Source organism: Polypterus senegalus, chromosome 11 (genome assembly GCF_016835505.1).
Source record: "Polypterus senegalus isolate Bchr_013 chromosome 11, ASM1683550v1, whole genome shotgun sequence".
Classification (NCBI taxonomy): Eukaryota; Metazoa; Chordata; class Cladistia; order Polypteriformes; family Polypteridae; genus Polypterus; species Polypterus senegalus.
Window position 1 is genome coordinate 158,547,897 of NC_053164.1, and position 18,778 is coordinate 158,566,674.

The 18,778-nt window shown below is 38.7% G+C and overlaps 1 protein-coding gene across 1 annotated transcript in view; it reads left to right on the top strand.

Moving 5' to 3' along the window:
* Window positions 1–18,778, top strand: part of kcnq1.2 (potassium voltage-gated channel, KQT-like subfamily, member 1.2) — a 367,043-nt gene that overhangs the window by 211,341 nt on the left and 136,924 nt on the right. The window contains exons 5-8 of the mRNA XM_039768020.1: window positions 2,154–2,232; window positions 5,472–5,568; window positions 9,127–9,267; window positions 15,770–15,880. Coding sequence (XP_039623954.1) covers window positions 2,154–2,232; window positions 5,472–5,568; window positions 9,127–9,267; window positions 15,770–15,880 — 428 coding nt within the window. The remainder of the gene's footprint in view (window positions 1–2,153; window positions 2,233–5,471; window positions 5,569–9,126; window positions 9,268–15,769; window positions 15,881–18,778) is intronic.

An 18,778-nucleotide genomic window follows, 5' to 3' on the forward strand; every position in this document is an offset into this window, starting at 1 on the left:
ATGGCGGCCGACAGTGGCGTCATACCCCGAAATAAGTACGCATCGGTCGGTTTTGGTTAGCGCAGGGAAGCCACCTACCAAATTTCGTGAAGATGGGGCCATAAATAAGAAAGTTCAACATGGCGGACGTTGTCGACCGTTATGACCGTTATGTGTAGAATTTCAAAATATATATATATATATATATATATATATATATGACAGCAACACTCATCACTCACAACAGTGACAAAACAATTATATTGACAATCATGTTATATTATTTTCAAAATGTTTCCTTTTCTTTTTCATTACTTCTTTAACACACTACTTCTCCGCTGTGAAGCGCGGGTATTTTGCTAGTATCTAATATAAACGAGCAATACTATGGCATTTACTACATCAGAGTATTACAGAGTAATAAATATTCACTTTCAGTAAAAGTCTTTATCGTAATTTATTTACACACAGTATGCACTACCAATTTATCTTATTAAAATCACTTGTCGTTCTTAAGCACGTTGTACGATTCAATTTGACTCTACTCTCCCTTGTCTGATCGCAGTGATTTTATATCGGCAGACGTTATTCTCATTCTTTCGAGCATATTTGGGGTTCTCATTTCGCTGAATTGGGAGTTTCCAGATCAAACGAGAATGTAAATGCATCGCCAGTGGCATAGCGTCTCATCGTGTTACAGATTGTTACCTTTTGCGACTTGACAATTTTACGGAATCTTCCATCGCATTACGTAAGTGAGTAAGTAATATTCATGAATTTGACATTTAATTGATTTGTTGACCCATTTTTATTATTGTATTATTAATAGTATTGTGAATATATTTGCCTACATTTAATATTTCATTATATTTTTTACGTTTGGGATTTAAAATTCTGTCATTATAATATTTTTTTCGCAAACCCCTTTTATAAAGCACGTGAACCACCGGTTGGGAATCACTCTTCTAGATGTCCATCTTTGACAAAGAATGAGACCAACTGTGAGAGGCCTTGTGGCTACAGGTCTTTGTTTCAAATAAATCTTGTTTAATAATTAGCTGGTCTTTTTTTCTTCTCTTACACTGCAATTTAGGGAGCAAACTCTAAAGACAAGGTTGAATCAATAAGAAAATGACAAAAAAGAGTTAAAAAGTTTAACATTTCTATGACACAAATTTGAATATTTTTGCATTTTGTATTAATGCAAATCTTATTCTGTGTTCTAAATGAAGAGTATGAGGAGGAATAGAAGAAAAAATACTTGATAATTAAACTATAAGAGCAGTTATAGGTAAAACACCTCACAGATTATGAGAACCCATTGGAACAAACATGTGCAGCCACAGGGCTCCCCCAGAGTCATGATTAAAAACCACTGGGCTATGGCATTATGATCCAGGCAAATCATCATAGCAATGTTTACGCTGTCTATACTGTCTTGTTATAGTGCTTTTTTTTTTGCTTTGATTAGATCCATTACAGTTTAACACATTTGTTCTGTCAAGACATGAACTAGTTGCTGCACATGCAGAGTCGGGTAGGAACAAGTCAGTTCAAGAAGGCTGCAAAAATGAAAATAAAATACATTTATCATTTTTTTAAAAATAAAAATTACAAAATCTTAATGGTTGCAGACAAATTGTGACCTTGGGTCACATTACTTATGTCTTGCAGCAAAAAAAAAAAAACATAAAAACATCAGACACCCATAAGACAGAAAATCATCCCATTGCATTGCCTGGCTGAATCTTAGTAAGAAGCTATACTTCTAATTTACTTAAAATAGGCAAATACAACATTATGTAGCATTGAATATCGAATGGTTTATTAAATAAAAATTCAGCTATTACCAATAGACTTTATGCTGTATATAAACCTGTAATGTAAAAAAATGTTTATACAGTATGTATCATTTGTTCTAATGTAAATTCATTTTTCACTAATAAATTTGAATTTTTTTTCTATGATATTTTTAAGAAGTTATCATCACACATGCATTTAAACATAGAAAAGTTATGGAAGTGATTGTTACTTTATTTGTAACTCTCAGTAAAGCCATGCTGCTTTATTATTTGAAAGCAATTTAAAGTTTAGAATTAAATTTCACAAGTGTAATGCTATGTGTAGTTGTCTTGTGCGCTTTTAACAATGTGACTTTCTGTCTTCGTTTTTAGATTTGATTGTAGTAATTGCCTCTGTGATTGTACTAAGTGTTGGGTCTAATGGACAAGTATTTGCCACTTCAGCAATCAGGTAAGAGCCTGTTAATTCAGTTTGCTTAACACTAGAATTACCAGAGCCTACGAAAAAACTCGTAAATCCGACCCACCTTAAATCGCTTCTTAAAATCGTTCACAGCTTTCCACCACCATCTTTTGTCATCTAAATGTGCTGATAAAAATCAGGCTGCAAGCAGCCGGCTATTCCATCCCCCCACCAACTTAGAACGTGCACAAACTTCTCCCAGCTCATGCCTTGATTGATTTTCTGGGAGTGAAGTGGAGTTTTAGAGTGGAAATAATAGATTGTTGTTTGGAACACACGCATTTCATGTCTGTTCCGTTTCTACAGTAATCTGTGTAAACACATTGTTAAAACAGAAACATTTTTTTATATTCTAGTAGTAGATGACAAAATGTTGGCATAAACTATATAAAGTATGAAACCTGAAGTATCAAACAAATACTTTCACAAAAGGTACAAATCTAACACAACAATTGCACTTGTATTCAAAAATATAACTGCAGAAACAAAAAGCCGCCTTAACATGTGACATTGACACCTGTTTGTTATGCCTGCCTCCGTAGCGCAATAGAGTCAGCTGCCGACTGGGAATCAAAAGGTCACAAGTTCGATCCCTCACCACTCCATTTTGAGAAGTAAACTGCTCTTAGTCTTACTATTTTAGAATAAAATAGTCTGTAACAGCCGGTGTAATTTATGATACTTGTAAAGGTTAGCGTTGTTTTTTTTTTTTTTTAGTCAGTTTTATTATCTGAGCCGCGTTCACGAGCCCAGACACGCCACACCCCCGCATCTGACACTGCTGTTTTCACATAGGCGTGCTGTAACAGAGATAAACTCAGCTCCCTTCTACATCGGAGCAAGAATGCACATACCATTGCTTGCATACTAAAGTGTTAGCAGGCACTTATCGTGGTATTACACACATTTTTGAGCATGCCCTCTGCACACTACTTGTGACTTTAGGCTTTAGGAAGTAAGTAAACAAATAAAGGTAAATCGTGTCATAAAATGATTTCTTCAAAACGTCGAATGTTATTTATTTGGCATGGACATGTCTGCATGAACTTTTTGTGGCATTACACAAGTATTTTTTGAGCATGTCCGTTATTTCAAAGTAAAATGTAAGTAATGCAAAAACAGTATTAAATGACTAAAAGAAAACATTTTTTTGGTGGTCTTTGTTGGTGTTATATTGGTATTGTATTTGTGTCGTTGTTCTTAATAAAAGATGCTAAGTAAACTTCTAAATAACAAAACCCTCAAAAACCGGTTTGGCCTTAATAAGACAAAGAAACAATTAAATGACACTAATCATCGTTTTATTGAAATGCTTTAAATTAATGCTCCCCCATAAAAGTTGCATCACAATTTGTTTTTTTTTTTTAAATAATGGTTTTATAAAAGTGTAGGATGTGTGGATGCTAGCAGTCGCTATTTCCCTCTTTAACCCCAACAGACAAATGTACAGGACACAGGGTAAAAGCAATGAGAAGTATTTTAATTCTGATTCTTCTCAATAATAGTGCCTTCAAGCACCTCAGCCACAATAAACAGGCAATTCAACGAACACAATCTATATATATAATTCACTAAGGGCATGCAAGACGCAAGCAAGACAGAGAGCCAAGCATGACAACTCACAGAGTCGCTCCTGGCAACTCTAACAGAGCCCCGCCCACCGACTGTAAGACCATGGGATACGCTCGACAGAGGCCCGCCCGCCAACTCTAAGCCTCCTCCCGCATCATGAGATACGCACGACAGAGCCCTGCCCGCCAATTGTAACCCTCCTTCCGCGTCCACCGTTGTTCTTGAGGCATGTGCACTGCCTGCTAATGTGCCCGCACGCAACAACTCACCAGACACAGCATCAGTCACTTTCGTCTGTGCTACAGTCCACATGCACCTCTGAGCCACGTTGACTTTTCATTGTTCTTTTCGGTTCCGGCTGCTTTTCTATATATATAATCGACCAAGTCGCCCCACCATGGGGTACGCACAACAGAGCCTCTACAGCACACTCTAGCCCTCCTCCCGCGTCATGGGGAACGAACGACAGAACCCCGCCCACCAACTCTCACCCTCCTTCCGTGTCCACCCTCGCTCTCGAGGCATGTGCACTTCCGACTCCACTAAACGAATGATGCAATGTGAACATTGCCAGCAAAGCTTCAAAACAACTCGCGTTCTCAAGAAGCACTTACAAACTCATTCCATTCACACCTTCAGTTGCACATTTTGTAATGATGACTTCACGGCTGAGATGGATCTCCTCAACCATGTGCAAATCCATTCAACACAAACATTCGTCTGCAGCCACGCTGATGTGATGTCACCTTCCCACTATCCTCTTACTGAAAACATTTACAAACGCATTCCACACAGGTCTTTCAATGCACTATTTGTTCAAAAATGTTCTGACTGCAGAGATATCTCAACGCACATTTAAAATTACACTCCACTGAACAACTGTGTCTTTCAGGAAGTGTTCACACATCAATATATAATTATGCAGCGTATGCTACTCCGTTGGTTGGCTAGTTCTTAATAATAATCACGATTCCCTCCTCCACAACTCCCAAAAAGCTCTGTCCTACATCTCCCGACTCTGGCTCCCTTGCTGGGTTCAAAGCAGTTCTTTATGTAGTTCTTGACCCAGATCAAGGTCAGATGAAGGATTTGAGTCTTCTTAAGCCTGGAAGTAGTTCTTAGCTTCCATCCTCATGAGTTGGGAGTACTTTCAGGCTATGGATGAAATATAAATCCTCCGGTTCTCTTGCAGCATCCCCTGGTGGTACCCACGGTACCCAGCAGGGCTGTGGTATTACACTACATGTTCCATAGTGCCCTGCAGGAATACGGGGCACCACTGCAGTCCAGGAGAGCTGCCATCTAGCATTTTGGGGGAGGCAGTGTCCTTCAAAAGCTGCCTTACCCCATCCTTCTAATTGCAAGGGCGTCTCAGCTGTGATGAGCTGCCGGCCGTCTCTTATAGATGTCATGTGAAATGTATAAAAATCACCACAGTTGAAGCCCTTTATAAGTTACAAAATCAATGACATAACTTAAATACATCTGTTTTACAATTACCAATAAATTATTTCTGCTGTATGAGTAGCATAAATAAGCATACATTGTTTAGTTCAGTGAAAAATGTGCTGCTCTCTTTTTCAATACCACATTAACAAAGACTTTAGTTTACACTGTCTTTCTTTTGTTTCTATTTTTTTATTTCCTTTTGTTAGGGGAATTCGCTTTCTACAAATTCTTCGCATGCTTCATGTGGACCGACAGGGAGGAACTTGGAGGCTATTGGGATCTGTTGTTTTCATTCATAGACAGGTTATCCTGTTTGCCTAAAATAAACTTTTCTGTTTGATACAGTGATTTATTTATGATTATTTATGACTACTTCAAAAATGTCTAGTGTGAAATCATAAAAATGAACAAAAATTGGACTTTGTTACATTAACGCAACTTGTAGAGAAAGAACTTTGTTATGCTACATGAAGCAATAATTTAGATTTATGACTTTTCTCAGAGGCGGAGGTTGCATACTCAGTCACGCTTCATTTTTCTGTCAGGTGAGAGTCATTTTGGAAATGCATTGAGTTAGACAAACCAGACCTCTTCAGTTTTTTTCCACCACAGTCTAGTACAATGTTTGGAAAACATTGGCTGCTGCTGTATCCATTTGTTTGCGATTCTCAAAAATACATCCACATTCACTAGGGGAATGCCTTTTCCTTCACTAAGTTACTTAAATTCCTCTTCTTTTAATAAGCTTCTTTTAATAACCTGCAGAGATAGCTCTTTTTTTCCTGGAGTGAACTGTGACCAAAGTCTTGTAGGTATTTATTCTCATGTGACATGTAGAACTGCAGGGTCTACAGAAGTGCCCAGTTTGTGAATTCTGACCACAGACTTGTTGTTGCTACTCTTAGGATCCGGCTAAGGTCCAGTAGGTTACCACCTACTAGGAAAATGAGCCTGGACTTGGCCGGACTCCAAGACCAGGCTATTTCTAATGAGTTTGCATGTAGTTTGTGTGAGGAACTTTCCGATTTGGGTATGACTGCAGATCCTAATGTGATGTGGAAGACCTTCTGCGACAAGACCCTGAAGGTTGCTGAGGGTTTTGTTGGTGTTACCGGTGTTCCCAGAAAGAGGTGTTTCATCTCGCAGGTCACCCTAGATATCATCGAGAGGAGTCGCAGTGCATGGCTCAATGGCAACTCTGGTCTGTACCAGTAACTGAGAAGGACGGCTGCAAGGGCTCTGAGGGCAGATAAGGAGGCGTTTGTTAGAGAAATCTGTGAGCAAGTAACACACCATCTGTGGTCTAGTGACCCACATCCTGCTTATAATCAAAGTATTACGCACATCTGAATCTGTTCCTTGGAGAGTCGCAGTCAGGGCAGCTGATGGAATGGTCCATATGGATGACACTGCAGTTGTGACTTCGCTGTGCTGGCTACTTTGAGCAATTGTTCAAAGCTGATACTCTGGCTAGGACATTGACACTGAGATTGCACAGGTGGTGAACCAGCTGAGCAGGGAAAGGCTGCAGGGATCTATGGTATCCGGGGTGAACTTCTCTAGGCTGGTGGTAAGGCTGTCCTCCTGGCATTACAAGCAATTGCAAGACTGGCATTATCCCAACTGACTGGAAAATGGGACTTGTCGTCCCTATCTGGAAAGGGAAGGGTGATCGCCTCGATCGCAGCAACTACAGGGGGATAACAGTACTCTCAGTGCTGGGTAAGGTCCTTGCTAGGGTCACCCTCAATAGGATCCGTGATCACTTGCTCACCTACCAGCGACCAGAACAGTCTGTCTTTACACCTAACAAGTCTACCATCGACCGCATCCTGGCACTGAGGGTTCTCATAGAGCACAAACGCGAATATCTGCAGAGTTTCTTTGCAGCCTTTGTTGATTTTTGCAAAATGTTCAACTCAGCTGATCGAGCTGCCCTGTAGGACATCCTGAGTGTTCGCGGGATCCCCTCGAGGTTGCTGGATATATATGGTACTGTGAGTGCTGTGCAGAGTAGAGGCAGGACCTCTGCATTTTTCCCAGCTGATTCTGGGGTTTGTCAGGGGTGTGTTCTTGCTCCTACTCTGTTCAATGCTTGTATGGACTGGGTATTGGGCAAGGTCGTGGGGTCCAGCGGCTGTGGAGACATCTGTTGTTGAAGAAAGATTCACGGATCTTGACTTTGCTGATGATGCTTTCATCTTCGTGAAGTCAATGGAGGCTCTGATCAGGGCTCTCAAGAGACTGAGTGAGGAGTCTGAGTGTCTGGGCTTGTAGGTGTCCTGGATAAAAACCAAGATCCAGGCCTTTAATGACCTCTTGGGCACAGCCATCAGCAGTGTGTCTGTTTCCGGAGAGAGTGTTGGCCTTGTTGAGAGCTTTACTTACCATGGCAGTGACATTCATGTCTCTGGTGACTCTTCCTGTGAAGTCAGTAGACGGATTGGGAGACCATGGGGGGTCATGAGGTCGCTGGAAAGGGGTGTGTGGCGCTCCTGATATCTATGTAAAAGGACGAAGTTCCAAGTCTTTAGAGTCCTGGTGCTTCCTGTCTTGCTATATAGTTGTAAGAGATGGACGCTATCCAGTGACCTGAAACGAAGACTGGACTCCTTTGGTACTGTGTCTCTCTGAAAAATCCTTGGGTACCGTTGGTTTGACTTCGTGTCGAATAAGTGGTTGCTCATGGAGTCTCGAATGAGGCACATTACCTGCATTGTGAGGGAGCGTCAGTTACAGCACTATGGCCATGTGGCACATTCCCCTAAGGGTGATACGGCTCGTAAGATCCTCATTGTTGGGGACCCGAGTGGCTGGACCAAGCCAAGGGGTCGCCCACGTAACACCTGGCTGCGGCAGATGGAGGGTAATTTCCGGAGGGTAGGACTGGACCGCGTGTCTGTCTAGAGGGTTGCCAACTGGGATCCTGAGTTAATCAGTGCATGCTCCCCAACTTGACTTGACATGTAGATTCTTAAGCAGAAAATTAACAGAGATGTAAAAAAGAATGCCTTATGGCACCATTCTTTAAGTCATGTAATAACTGTAGAAATCCACAATGTATGATAACAGAAAGGTTTCTAACTGTATTTGGTACTCAGAGTTGAAAGTCAATAATTTGTAACCATATGTTCTGGGCAATTTGCTGAAGAGAGCAGTGGAGCTGTCACCCCATGATCAGTTGTTGGAAAGATGAGTGGAGTATGCTGGGAGGCCCAGACCTGAAGTAAGGGTTGTTATTCATGGTATGTTGATAGGATTTTTTTTCTCCAAACTGAGGATAAGAGGCTTGGAGGTGCAAAGCCTTTTAGGGCTAGCTCTCATTTTGTCTTCTCTCCTCGCTCACTGTTTGGTGAGTAGTACCAAAGTGATTATTTCTAGACAATGTTACTTTATTTTGAAAAATGACCATTGAGTGTGACAATGTGCACAAAATTCATGGTGTTATCATTAATTTAGTCTTCTGCACTTTACATAGAATATGGTACAAAAACTTTGATGCATAGAAGTAGAGACATTTGCTTTAATGAGTGCTTCATACTATATTCATGTAGGAGTAATGTGGTCTACATTAAAACTGAAAAAATAACACCCATTCATATACTGTTGTAGAATGCAAACTCTCAAACAGGGACAGATCCACAGCAACTGAGTTTTAATTTATTTGTAGTCAGTCTCTTTATTTATATAGCATCCTTCATTTCTGAAAAAGAAATTACTACTGTACATTGTGTTTTTGCTAATTGTTTAATGTTACTAATAGAAAAAAAATGCAACTAAAAATGTATTATTAAAATGTGAAGTTAACCTTGAAGTCATTATCTAACTGATAAAAGAATATATATATTTTTTTCTCCCTAGGAATTAATAACAACATTATATATTGGCTTCTTGGGTCTTATCTTTTCCTCTTACTTTGTATATTTGGCTGAAAAAGATGCTGTAGATGAAGAAGGAAAGACAGGATTTGCCAGCTATGCTGATGCCTTATGGTGGGGAGTGGTAAGTTTTATCATTGCCAATAAAATCTTTGATTGGACCATTCCATTGGATGGTACATTTGAATGTTGCTGAAATATGCAATAGTTAAAAGTATATTTCAAACAAAGTTAGGTTTTCTACATATACAATTCCAAATAGGATGATGATCATCTTTTTATTGTTCCTGATAAGGACAGAAGCATGCTGAGTTGGACTGATCGGTCATTCCTATCCCAGGCTACTAATACCAACATGCTCATACAAACAGAAGATTTAATCTCTCCAGCTTGTCCTGTTTCTGCTCTTTCATCTTTCCAACTCAATAGCGGTACCAGTAGAAGTATTTCATCCTGTATACTTGATCAGCCAGTATATTGCCCTCTGCTTCTTCCAACCACATCACACTCTGCTAAAAATCTTTCCAGTGTTCAGTATGATAAGGCCAAGAGAATGGCATAATCTATACACAGCAGTGTAACCTGACATTTGCGCGATAGACATATGAGTGCCGACAAAATAGCGCAGATAAAATCGTGCAGACAAAATCGCGAAAGTTTCATTAAATATGAATTACTAGTTTAAAGCATATATAATAATGTTTATTTTAGAAGTCAATATTATGAGACACGGCATGCCATCCGCACGGCACGCAGATAGTCCTTAGGATCACGCCCTTATAAATGTAGGAAGAATTGAAGCAAGACGTCTTGATAGTTGAGCGTATTTAGACTTGCTGGCTGCCTGACTGCCGGTAATTCCGCTTTGCATACGACGCATTATGCCAACCCTCGACTGAGTTATTTGTTCGCGGCATGCCATCAGCAGTTATAACAGTTATAACCTAGCACATAATGTGTACATAATGCGCACGTACGTATCCCACTCTCTTGGCCTCTCTCGCGATTTTGTCGGCGTGCATTTGTCGAAAACCAGTTAAAGGGTTTGTTGGCGCTCATTTGTCCGTCACAGTTTTGTCGGTGCTCATATGTCTTTAGCACTTTTGTCGGTGAACCCACAGCAGAGATTCAAAAACAGCTTCTGTAATTTGATACCGTGCAAACTTTGGCTATACTAAGTATTGGGCCCATGAAAATCATAAATAAGAAACAAGAATAAATTCATCCTTTTTGAAGTCCAGTGGCTTCGACTTATTAATATGTGAGAAGAACTCTCACTCTTTCAAAGCAAGGACTGAATGATACAAAGCAGTGACCTCACACTCTTGTAGCACTTTTTCACAGGATGCGATGTTTTTTTTACAGTGCGCAAAGCACATGTACACAGGATTAACAAACTCAAGTGTCTGTCCAAGGACAAAGTGTCCTTAGACCTTTTGTGATCATTCGGTCTTTGTAACTTAAGTATTTTCTCCCCCTTTTAAAATCATAGACTACCATACCTGTCTGCCAGTCCCAAGATATTTTCTGCCTTCAAAGAAACATTAGAGTGTTAACCCTGATGCTCCCACAATATAGTGTGGATTCAGCAATTTGAGTCCAATCTCACCCAACCCTGCTGCCTTTCAACTACAGAGCTTTTTAATCACCTCAGCCTCAGAGATGGACTCACCCAAAACCCCAGCCAATGCTTTTGCCATTGTCCCCTCTGAGAAGGGCATTTTAATCAAGTTTAGGAGTTCTACTAAGTACCCTCTCCACCTCTCAATGCTATCCTCAGATGAGGTCAGATTTTCCCCATCCAACAACAACAACAACAACAACATTTATTTATATAGCACATTTTCATACAAACAGTAGCTCAAACTGCTTTACATATTAAAGAATAGAAAAATGAAAGACACAATTATAAAACAAAATAAATCAACATTAACATCGAATAAGAGTAAGGTTCAATGGCCAGGGGGGACAGAAAAAACAAAAACTCCAGATGGCTGGAGAAAAAATAAAATCTGTAGGGATTCCAGACCATGAGACCGCCCAGTCCCCTCTGGGCATTCTACCTAACATAAATGAAACAGTCCTCTTTGGATTTAGGATTCTCACGGAAGGGCTTGATGATGATGATGATGGTCACATAGACTTCTGCCTTTTAATCCGTCCATCATTGTTAGAGCATCATGAAGCTTTGAGTACGTGGTGGTGGCACAGGCCACCACCACACAGAAACCGGAAAAAGAAACAGAAAAGAGAGTAGGGGTCAGTACCGATTTTAGAGCCACCATGAATAGTTATTTTGAGGAGATTGAACATATAGAGTATCAGGATTAAGTTAAATTACGATTAAAATGAAGTTATAAAAAGGCCATGTTAAAGTAATGTGTTTTCAGCAGTGTTTTAAAGTGCTCTACTGTATCAGCCTGGCGAATTCCTATTGGCAGGCTATTCCAGATTTTAGGTGCATAGCAGCAGAAGGCCGCCTCACCACTTCTTTTAAGTTTTGTTCTTGGAATTCTAAGGAGACACTCATTTGAGGATCTGAGGTTACGATTTGGAATATAAGGTGTCAGACATTCCGATATATAAGATGGGGCGAGATTATTTAAGGCTTTATAAACCATAAGCAGAATTTTAAAGTCAATTTTGAATGACACAGGTAACCAGTGTAGTAACATTAAAACTGAAGAAATGTGTTCTGATTTTCTTTTCCTAGTTAGGATTCTAGCAGCTGCATTCTGCACTAGTTGCAAACGATTTATATCTTTTTTGGGTAGTCCAGAGAGGAGTGCATTACAGTAATCTAGTCGACTGAAAACAAACTCGTGAACTAATTTCTCAGCATCTTTCAGTGATATAAGCGGTCTAACTTTACTTATGTTTCTTAAGTGAAAAAATGCTGTCCTAATGATCTGATTAATATGTGATTTAAAATTCAGATTACAGTCAACAATCACCCCTAAGCTTTTTACCTCCGTCTTGACTTTTAATCCTAATGTATCCAGTTTATTTCTAATAGCCTCATTGTATCCATTATTGCTGATCACTAAAATTTCAGTTTTCTCTTTATTTAACGAGAAAATTACTATTCATCCATTCTGAGATACTAGTCAGACATTCTGTTAGTGAATCAATAGAATCGGGGTCATCAGGAGCTATTGATAAGTACAGCTGTGTGTCATCAGCATAGCTGTGGTAGCTCACGTTGTGCCATGAGATCTGACCTAACGGAAGCATGTAGATTGAGAATAACAGCGGACCCAGGATAGAGCCTTGTGGAACACCATATTGGATATCATGTGTCTTCGAGTTGTAATTCCCACAACTAACAAAATATTTTCTCCCTGTCAGGTAGGATTCAAACCAATTTAGGACCGTGCCAGAGAGGCCCACCCATTGACTAAGGCGATTTCTAAGAATGTTGTGATCAATGGTGTCAAATGCAGCACTCAGATCTAAGAGGATGAGAACAGATAAATGGCCTCTGTCTGCATTTACCCGCAAGTCATTTACTACTTTAACGAGTGCAGTTTCTGTGCTGTGATTTGTTCTAAAACCCGACTGAAATTTATCAAGAATAGCATGTTTATTTAGGTGGTCATTTAACTGCATAATGACTGCCTTCTCCAGAACTTTACTTAAGAAAGGCAGGTTGGAGATGGGTCTAAAATTTTCAAGAGGGGTCGAGATTATGTTTCTTAAGTAGGGGTTTAACTACAGCAGTCTTAAGGCAGTCTGGCATTATACTTACAGTGTATAAGGACTCTCATCCTTGTTTGTTGATCTTTAAGTTAAAAGTGCTGTAGAAATCCTAGTGAAATGTAGCAGCACTGACAAATGCTGGATCAATTTCCATGAAAACCAAACGGGGAAAACAAGTACAACCTTGCTCACATCAAAACAAAGAGCTCTTCTGCTGACTCTAGCAGACTCTATAACATAAAGCAATTCTACTACTTCCTGGTAGTTTGAAGTTGTGTGTGAGGGAATTGGCCTGCTATGCACATCAAATCTGACACTGATGCCTTGGTTCTTGAAAGTTAAGTTCTTTTACCAGCTCAATACTAGAGTAGTGATGTCACTGGTCTAACCTTTTCTGATGATTTTATGAATAGAGTTGCATGCTTTTATACTGATTTTTTTATCCAAAGCTCCAAAATGAATAAGAATAGCAAAACCTGGCTGTTCTTCTTGAATAGCAAAGTATAATAAAAATGAACACTCATTTTAATCCAAGGTTAAAATATTTTGCTGTTTTTTATGCTGGAATTTTTAGAAGTTTCTCTTTTGTTTTAGGTGTTATTGAGGTTTTTAAAAATGAAGATAAAAATAAAACATTCATACTGATTTAATGTACACTATATGGTGAAAAGTTTGTGGACATGCCTCCAAATTATTGAGTTCAAGTGTTTCAGCAACACACCATTAATGGATACATAATACCAAGCATATATCTACGCAACCTCCATTGACAAATTTGGCAATAGATTGCTGTTGTACTGAAGAGCTCAGCGACTTTAAACATGGCACTGTCTTAGAATTCCATCTTTGCCACAAGTCAGTATGTGAAATGTCTGCTCTGCTAGATCTACCCCAGTGATCTGTCAGTGCTATTACTGTCTACATGCAGACTCTTAGAGTAGATAGATAGATGATAGATACTTTATTAATCCCAAGGGGAAATTCACATAATCCAGCTGCAGTATACTGATACATACTGATACTGATATATACTGAGTAGGGCCACTGACTGCTGAAGCACATAGCACTTAAAAGTCACCTATTCACTATTGCATCACTCAAAATCAATTAAGTTTCAGACTGCCTCTGGAAGCAAGATCAGCGCAAGAACTGTGTGTTGGTAGCTTCACGAAATGGCTGAGCAGTTGCACACAGGCCTAAGATCACTAAATGTAATTCCAAGCGCTGGCTGGTATGATATAAAGCACGCTGTTAATGGATTCTGGAGCATTGGAATTGTGCTCTATGGAGTAATGAATCACGCTTCACTATCTGGGAGTCTGATGGGCGAATCTAGATTCGGCAGATGCAAGGAGAATGCTACCTTCTGGGTTGTATATTGCCTTCTATACAGTTTAGACTAGGACTGTTTGTCAGGGTTTGAGCAAGGCCCCTTAATTCCAATGAAGGTTTCTATTAATACTACAACATACAAAGACATTTTGGACAATTGTGTACGTCCAACTTTATGGCAAAAGTTTGGAAAAAGTTATTTTCTGTTCCGGCATGACTGTACTACTGTGAACAAAGCCAGATCCATAAAGATTTATTCTGAAGAGTTTAGTGTGGAGTGTGGCAGAAATTTAACATCTTATTAAAGAAAGAAACATACACTAACAGGGCAAATCATTTATCAAGTAGGAGAAAAGCTGTTCATTGTATCTTTTATTTACTCCTTAGCAAAATGCCTAGGAAGGAGCATTCTTCAAAAGCAGTCAGAATGGTCCAAGAAAACAAATAGAGGCTCATTTTATAAACTACTGAATTTAAAGGCAGTGCAATCTATGCATATATTTTACTCTGGTTGGTTCATTGGTTTACAACCAATTGATTTAAATGAAATTAAAGTCTATTATATTATATTCTGGTTCTTATACCTTTTGAGTTGAGCTACCACCCATGCTACCACCCTTGAAATTTATGTGCATATAACTTGTTTATAGGACATCTGCTGATTTCTTGGTCATCTCTTAGTCATCCTTCAGTAAATTTTGTATATTACATCAACCTTTCTTCTGGTACATTCTTTATTTGACCATCACAGTATTTTTCCTAAACCAGTTCTTATATTTCAGTGTACATTTTGTTGTTCACTTGACCTTTATCTGGTTTCCTGGTGTGCCTGAACAAGTTTCTGACATTTATTAAGCCTTTATGCTATTTCTTTAAGATGAATGCTATGTTACCCTAAACTTAATGTATTCTTCCACAGGAGCAACTTCAGTAGTCTGTGCAGAGCTCTGAATTCAACCTATTAAACACCAACAGGGCAAACCATGGCTCTCTTTGCCTTCCATATTTCCCTTGTACTCATGACAAGAGCTCACCACTTTTATTTTGACTGTACAGTCAGCACTTTTGTGACCGCTCTGCACCACACAGCCTCTTCTAGTTTACCCAAGCATGTCAATTCAATATGCTGCTTCATTACTGAAAGTACCTCTTCACACTGGCACTGTCAGATGTCACCTGGTAATCACATTGCTCATATATAAAATATTTCCCAACACCCTAAAAAGAACCTTGTAGATGTCATAGAATAGATGGGATTCCTCTGGTAAGCCAGTCATTTAATTTGATTCACCCAATCAGTAAGTGCTTTGGTTTATTGGCCACTACAATGCACCTAATTTGAAAAAGTGTTGAAGCAATTTGAATATATTTTGTATTCCTTGGAATTATTATGGATGAGAATAAAAGCCAGCAGGAAAGCACAGACATGTTACAAATGAATATGTGAATTTACAAAAAATAAATAAATTCAGCATTGGGTGAGTTTGTAATTTTTGATTACCAAGAAACTACTTTGAAAGAACAGCTGAGAAACAAATTTCTCATGCAAAAGGACGTTCATAAACATTTAATATTTGGATGGATTTTTTTTTCAGGTTACTGTTACTACAATAGGATATGGTGATAAAGTACCACAGACTTGGATTGGAAAGACAATTGCATCTTGTTTTTCTGTGTTTGCCATCTCATTTTTTGCTCTTCCTGCGGTAAATATTTTTTTTTTATTATTTTGTTTTTACTAAATCCATTGTCTTTTAGATTTTGAGAAGAAATATAATATACACAGTAATAAAATGAAGCAGTTTTTGAGAATGCATATTTGTTTTCTATTAAGTATTCTAATAGTTTTCCATTGATTATTCTGTAAATAGTCATAAAGTATTAAAGTATGTTCCTCCTAATCTGTAATATTCCATTTCTGTTGGTTGTTTAATCCCCACCACCAATCTGATACAGTATAGCAACTTATAATATCTTGCATGCCTCCAGGTGTTAAACACAAAACTGTTAATTCCTCATCACTGGCCTACATAATTTTGGGACCAAACATACCTGAGGTTGTGTGTACCAAGAATTAATATCTATCAGCCTTTGGATAAAAGAATCATAAAAATGAAATAAATTGCAAAATTCCAATATAATGTTTTCAATAGTGATCATTTTACTGGCAGGGAGTAATATTTTATAGGCTGTTTACATATTTACTAACCAATCTGTGGCGTAACATACGCCGCATAATTATTTATTGATGGGTGAACACTTCCTGAAAGACACAGTTGTCCAAATGGGGTGGGTTTGAGGATACGACTGTGAGTGAATGAAAAGATGGAACTCTGGAGAGAGCAACATACAATTGTCCGTGACTGAAAACTGGTTTTGGCAGATACAGGCATATCTTTTTGAAAGTTTGGCCCTGTGCCTTATTAATTGTCATTGCAAAGGCCAATCTAACAGGAAATTGTCTGTGTGTAAAAGTAAAAGGCAAATTTAAATCTGATGGGGTCAGGGAAATTTTTGAGGTAGCAGCTGCGATAGATTTACACTCCAGTACATTGCAGTGAATGCTGGTAACAGTCAGGCGGGCGGGCGGGCAGGAGGGCAAGCCAACAAAAACACTATGCTCTTAGTATGGTATGAATCAGGTTTTTGTAGACAAAGGTTTTCCCTGTTCCTGCAGGAACATCTAAGAAGAAACATGTTTGTCGCAGATGGGAATCGCTGTATGCAGCGTGTAAAACAGTTTGCGAGGATGGACGCAGGAGGAGGGTTAGACTTGGTGGGCGGGGCTCTGTCATGCGTATCCCATGACGTGGGAGGAGGGTTAGAGTTGGTCGGCAGGGCTCTGTCATGTGTATCCCTATCCCATGGTCTCTGTCTTGCGTGCCATGGTCGACTTAGTATATAGAAAAGCAGCCGGAACCGAAAAGAACAATGAAAAGTCAACGTGGCTCAGAGGTGCATGTGTACTGTAGCAGAGACAAAAGCGACTGAGGCTGTATTTGGTGAGGTTGTTGCATGTGGGTACATGAGCAGACAGTGCGCATACCTTGAGAGCGAGGGTGGACGCGGGAGGAGGGTTAGACTTGGTGGGTGTGGCTCTGTTGTGCATATCCCATGGTCTTAAAGTTGGTGGGCGGGGCTCTGTGAGTTGGCGGACATGGCTCTGTCATGCATATCCCATGGTTTCTTTCTTACATGCCATGGTTGGCTGCTTAGTGAATTATATATATAAATACAACCTGTGTGCATGATGAAATGGGGAGATTTTGGAAGGAATGCTTGGGAAATGTGATAGCTGTGTGCTGATTATTATGTTCTTTGACTTGCTACTTAAAAAAAATTATAGATAATGTATTGTCAGTTGCAGATTTTGCTCACTGCTGCTTTTTTCCTATTATAGAAAAATTGGTCATGAAAAATAGATAAGGTACTTATTTATTTGTTCTTTGGCACAACTCTGAAACAACTTCCTCAGGAGAAATGTTGTTATGATTATTAATTAATGGCACATTAATCACTGATATCTATCTCTAACATACTATAAATATCAATATGAAAATTCTGTGAAGTTTAAGTAGATCAATAGCTTTATTGCATTTGGTTTTATTAATTTCTTCACTATAGCTTTTTAATTAAAATAGTTTTGTATTATTTTTCTGACATTATCTGATAGAAAATTGTTGTATGAAATTTGTACCTCTCTATTAAAGATCTGAAAATGGACACAGAGAGCTTACATGTATTTAAATAAAAAAGCAACCAAAGACTTATTTTTTAGAGAGAAATATGTTTGACTTTTAAAATATTATAAAGTAACAATCGGACCTTACTCTTATTCTATGTTAGTGTTGTCTTATTCTAATTCTTACTTTGTCTTTTACTTCTCTTTTCTTCATCATGTAAAGCACTTTGAGCTACATTATTTGTATGAAAATGTGGTATATAAATAAATGTTGTTGTTATCATCTTATTGCATATCATTAATATAAAATACTTTCTAGAAAACTTTCCACAGCTGGGATAAGCAAAATAATTTTAAAAGAATGACAATCCTGTCACAGTAAAACAATTCCTTTCAATGTTACATTTAATTTTATAAAAATCAGTAAATACAAAAAATGATGAAACATATATGTAAAAGGAGAAATTGATGAAAACATGAAGCAAGAGTGAATTAACTAATTATCTGTATATATAAAATTCTTTTCGTGTTTGAAACGGAATTTACGTATGACCGCAACAGTCAGGTTACACAGAGAAAATGAGACAGAAGTAGATTGAGAGAGAAGGCTTGCAGGCTCACTACACCAGTTAAGTTACACAGAGAAAGTAAGTCAGAAGCAGATTGAGAGAGAAGGCTCACAGGCTCACTGATCAACATATATGACAATCACAATTGAGGGCCTCACAAACACCTAAACAACATGCTGAACAGAATTGAATTCGACGGATGCAGTATTTACAGGCTACCATGCCACACATGCGTCAGGGTCTGTATATGGAGGGATTCAATTATAACATTGAAAAAGATTATTGCTTATATCCAAAAGTTACAATAGGAGAAATGGACATCATGTGTGAGTACTGCCAATCACACAGGGTTA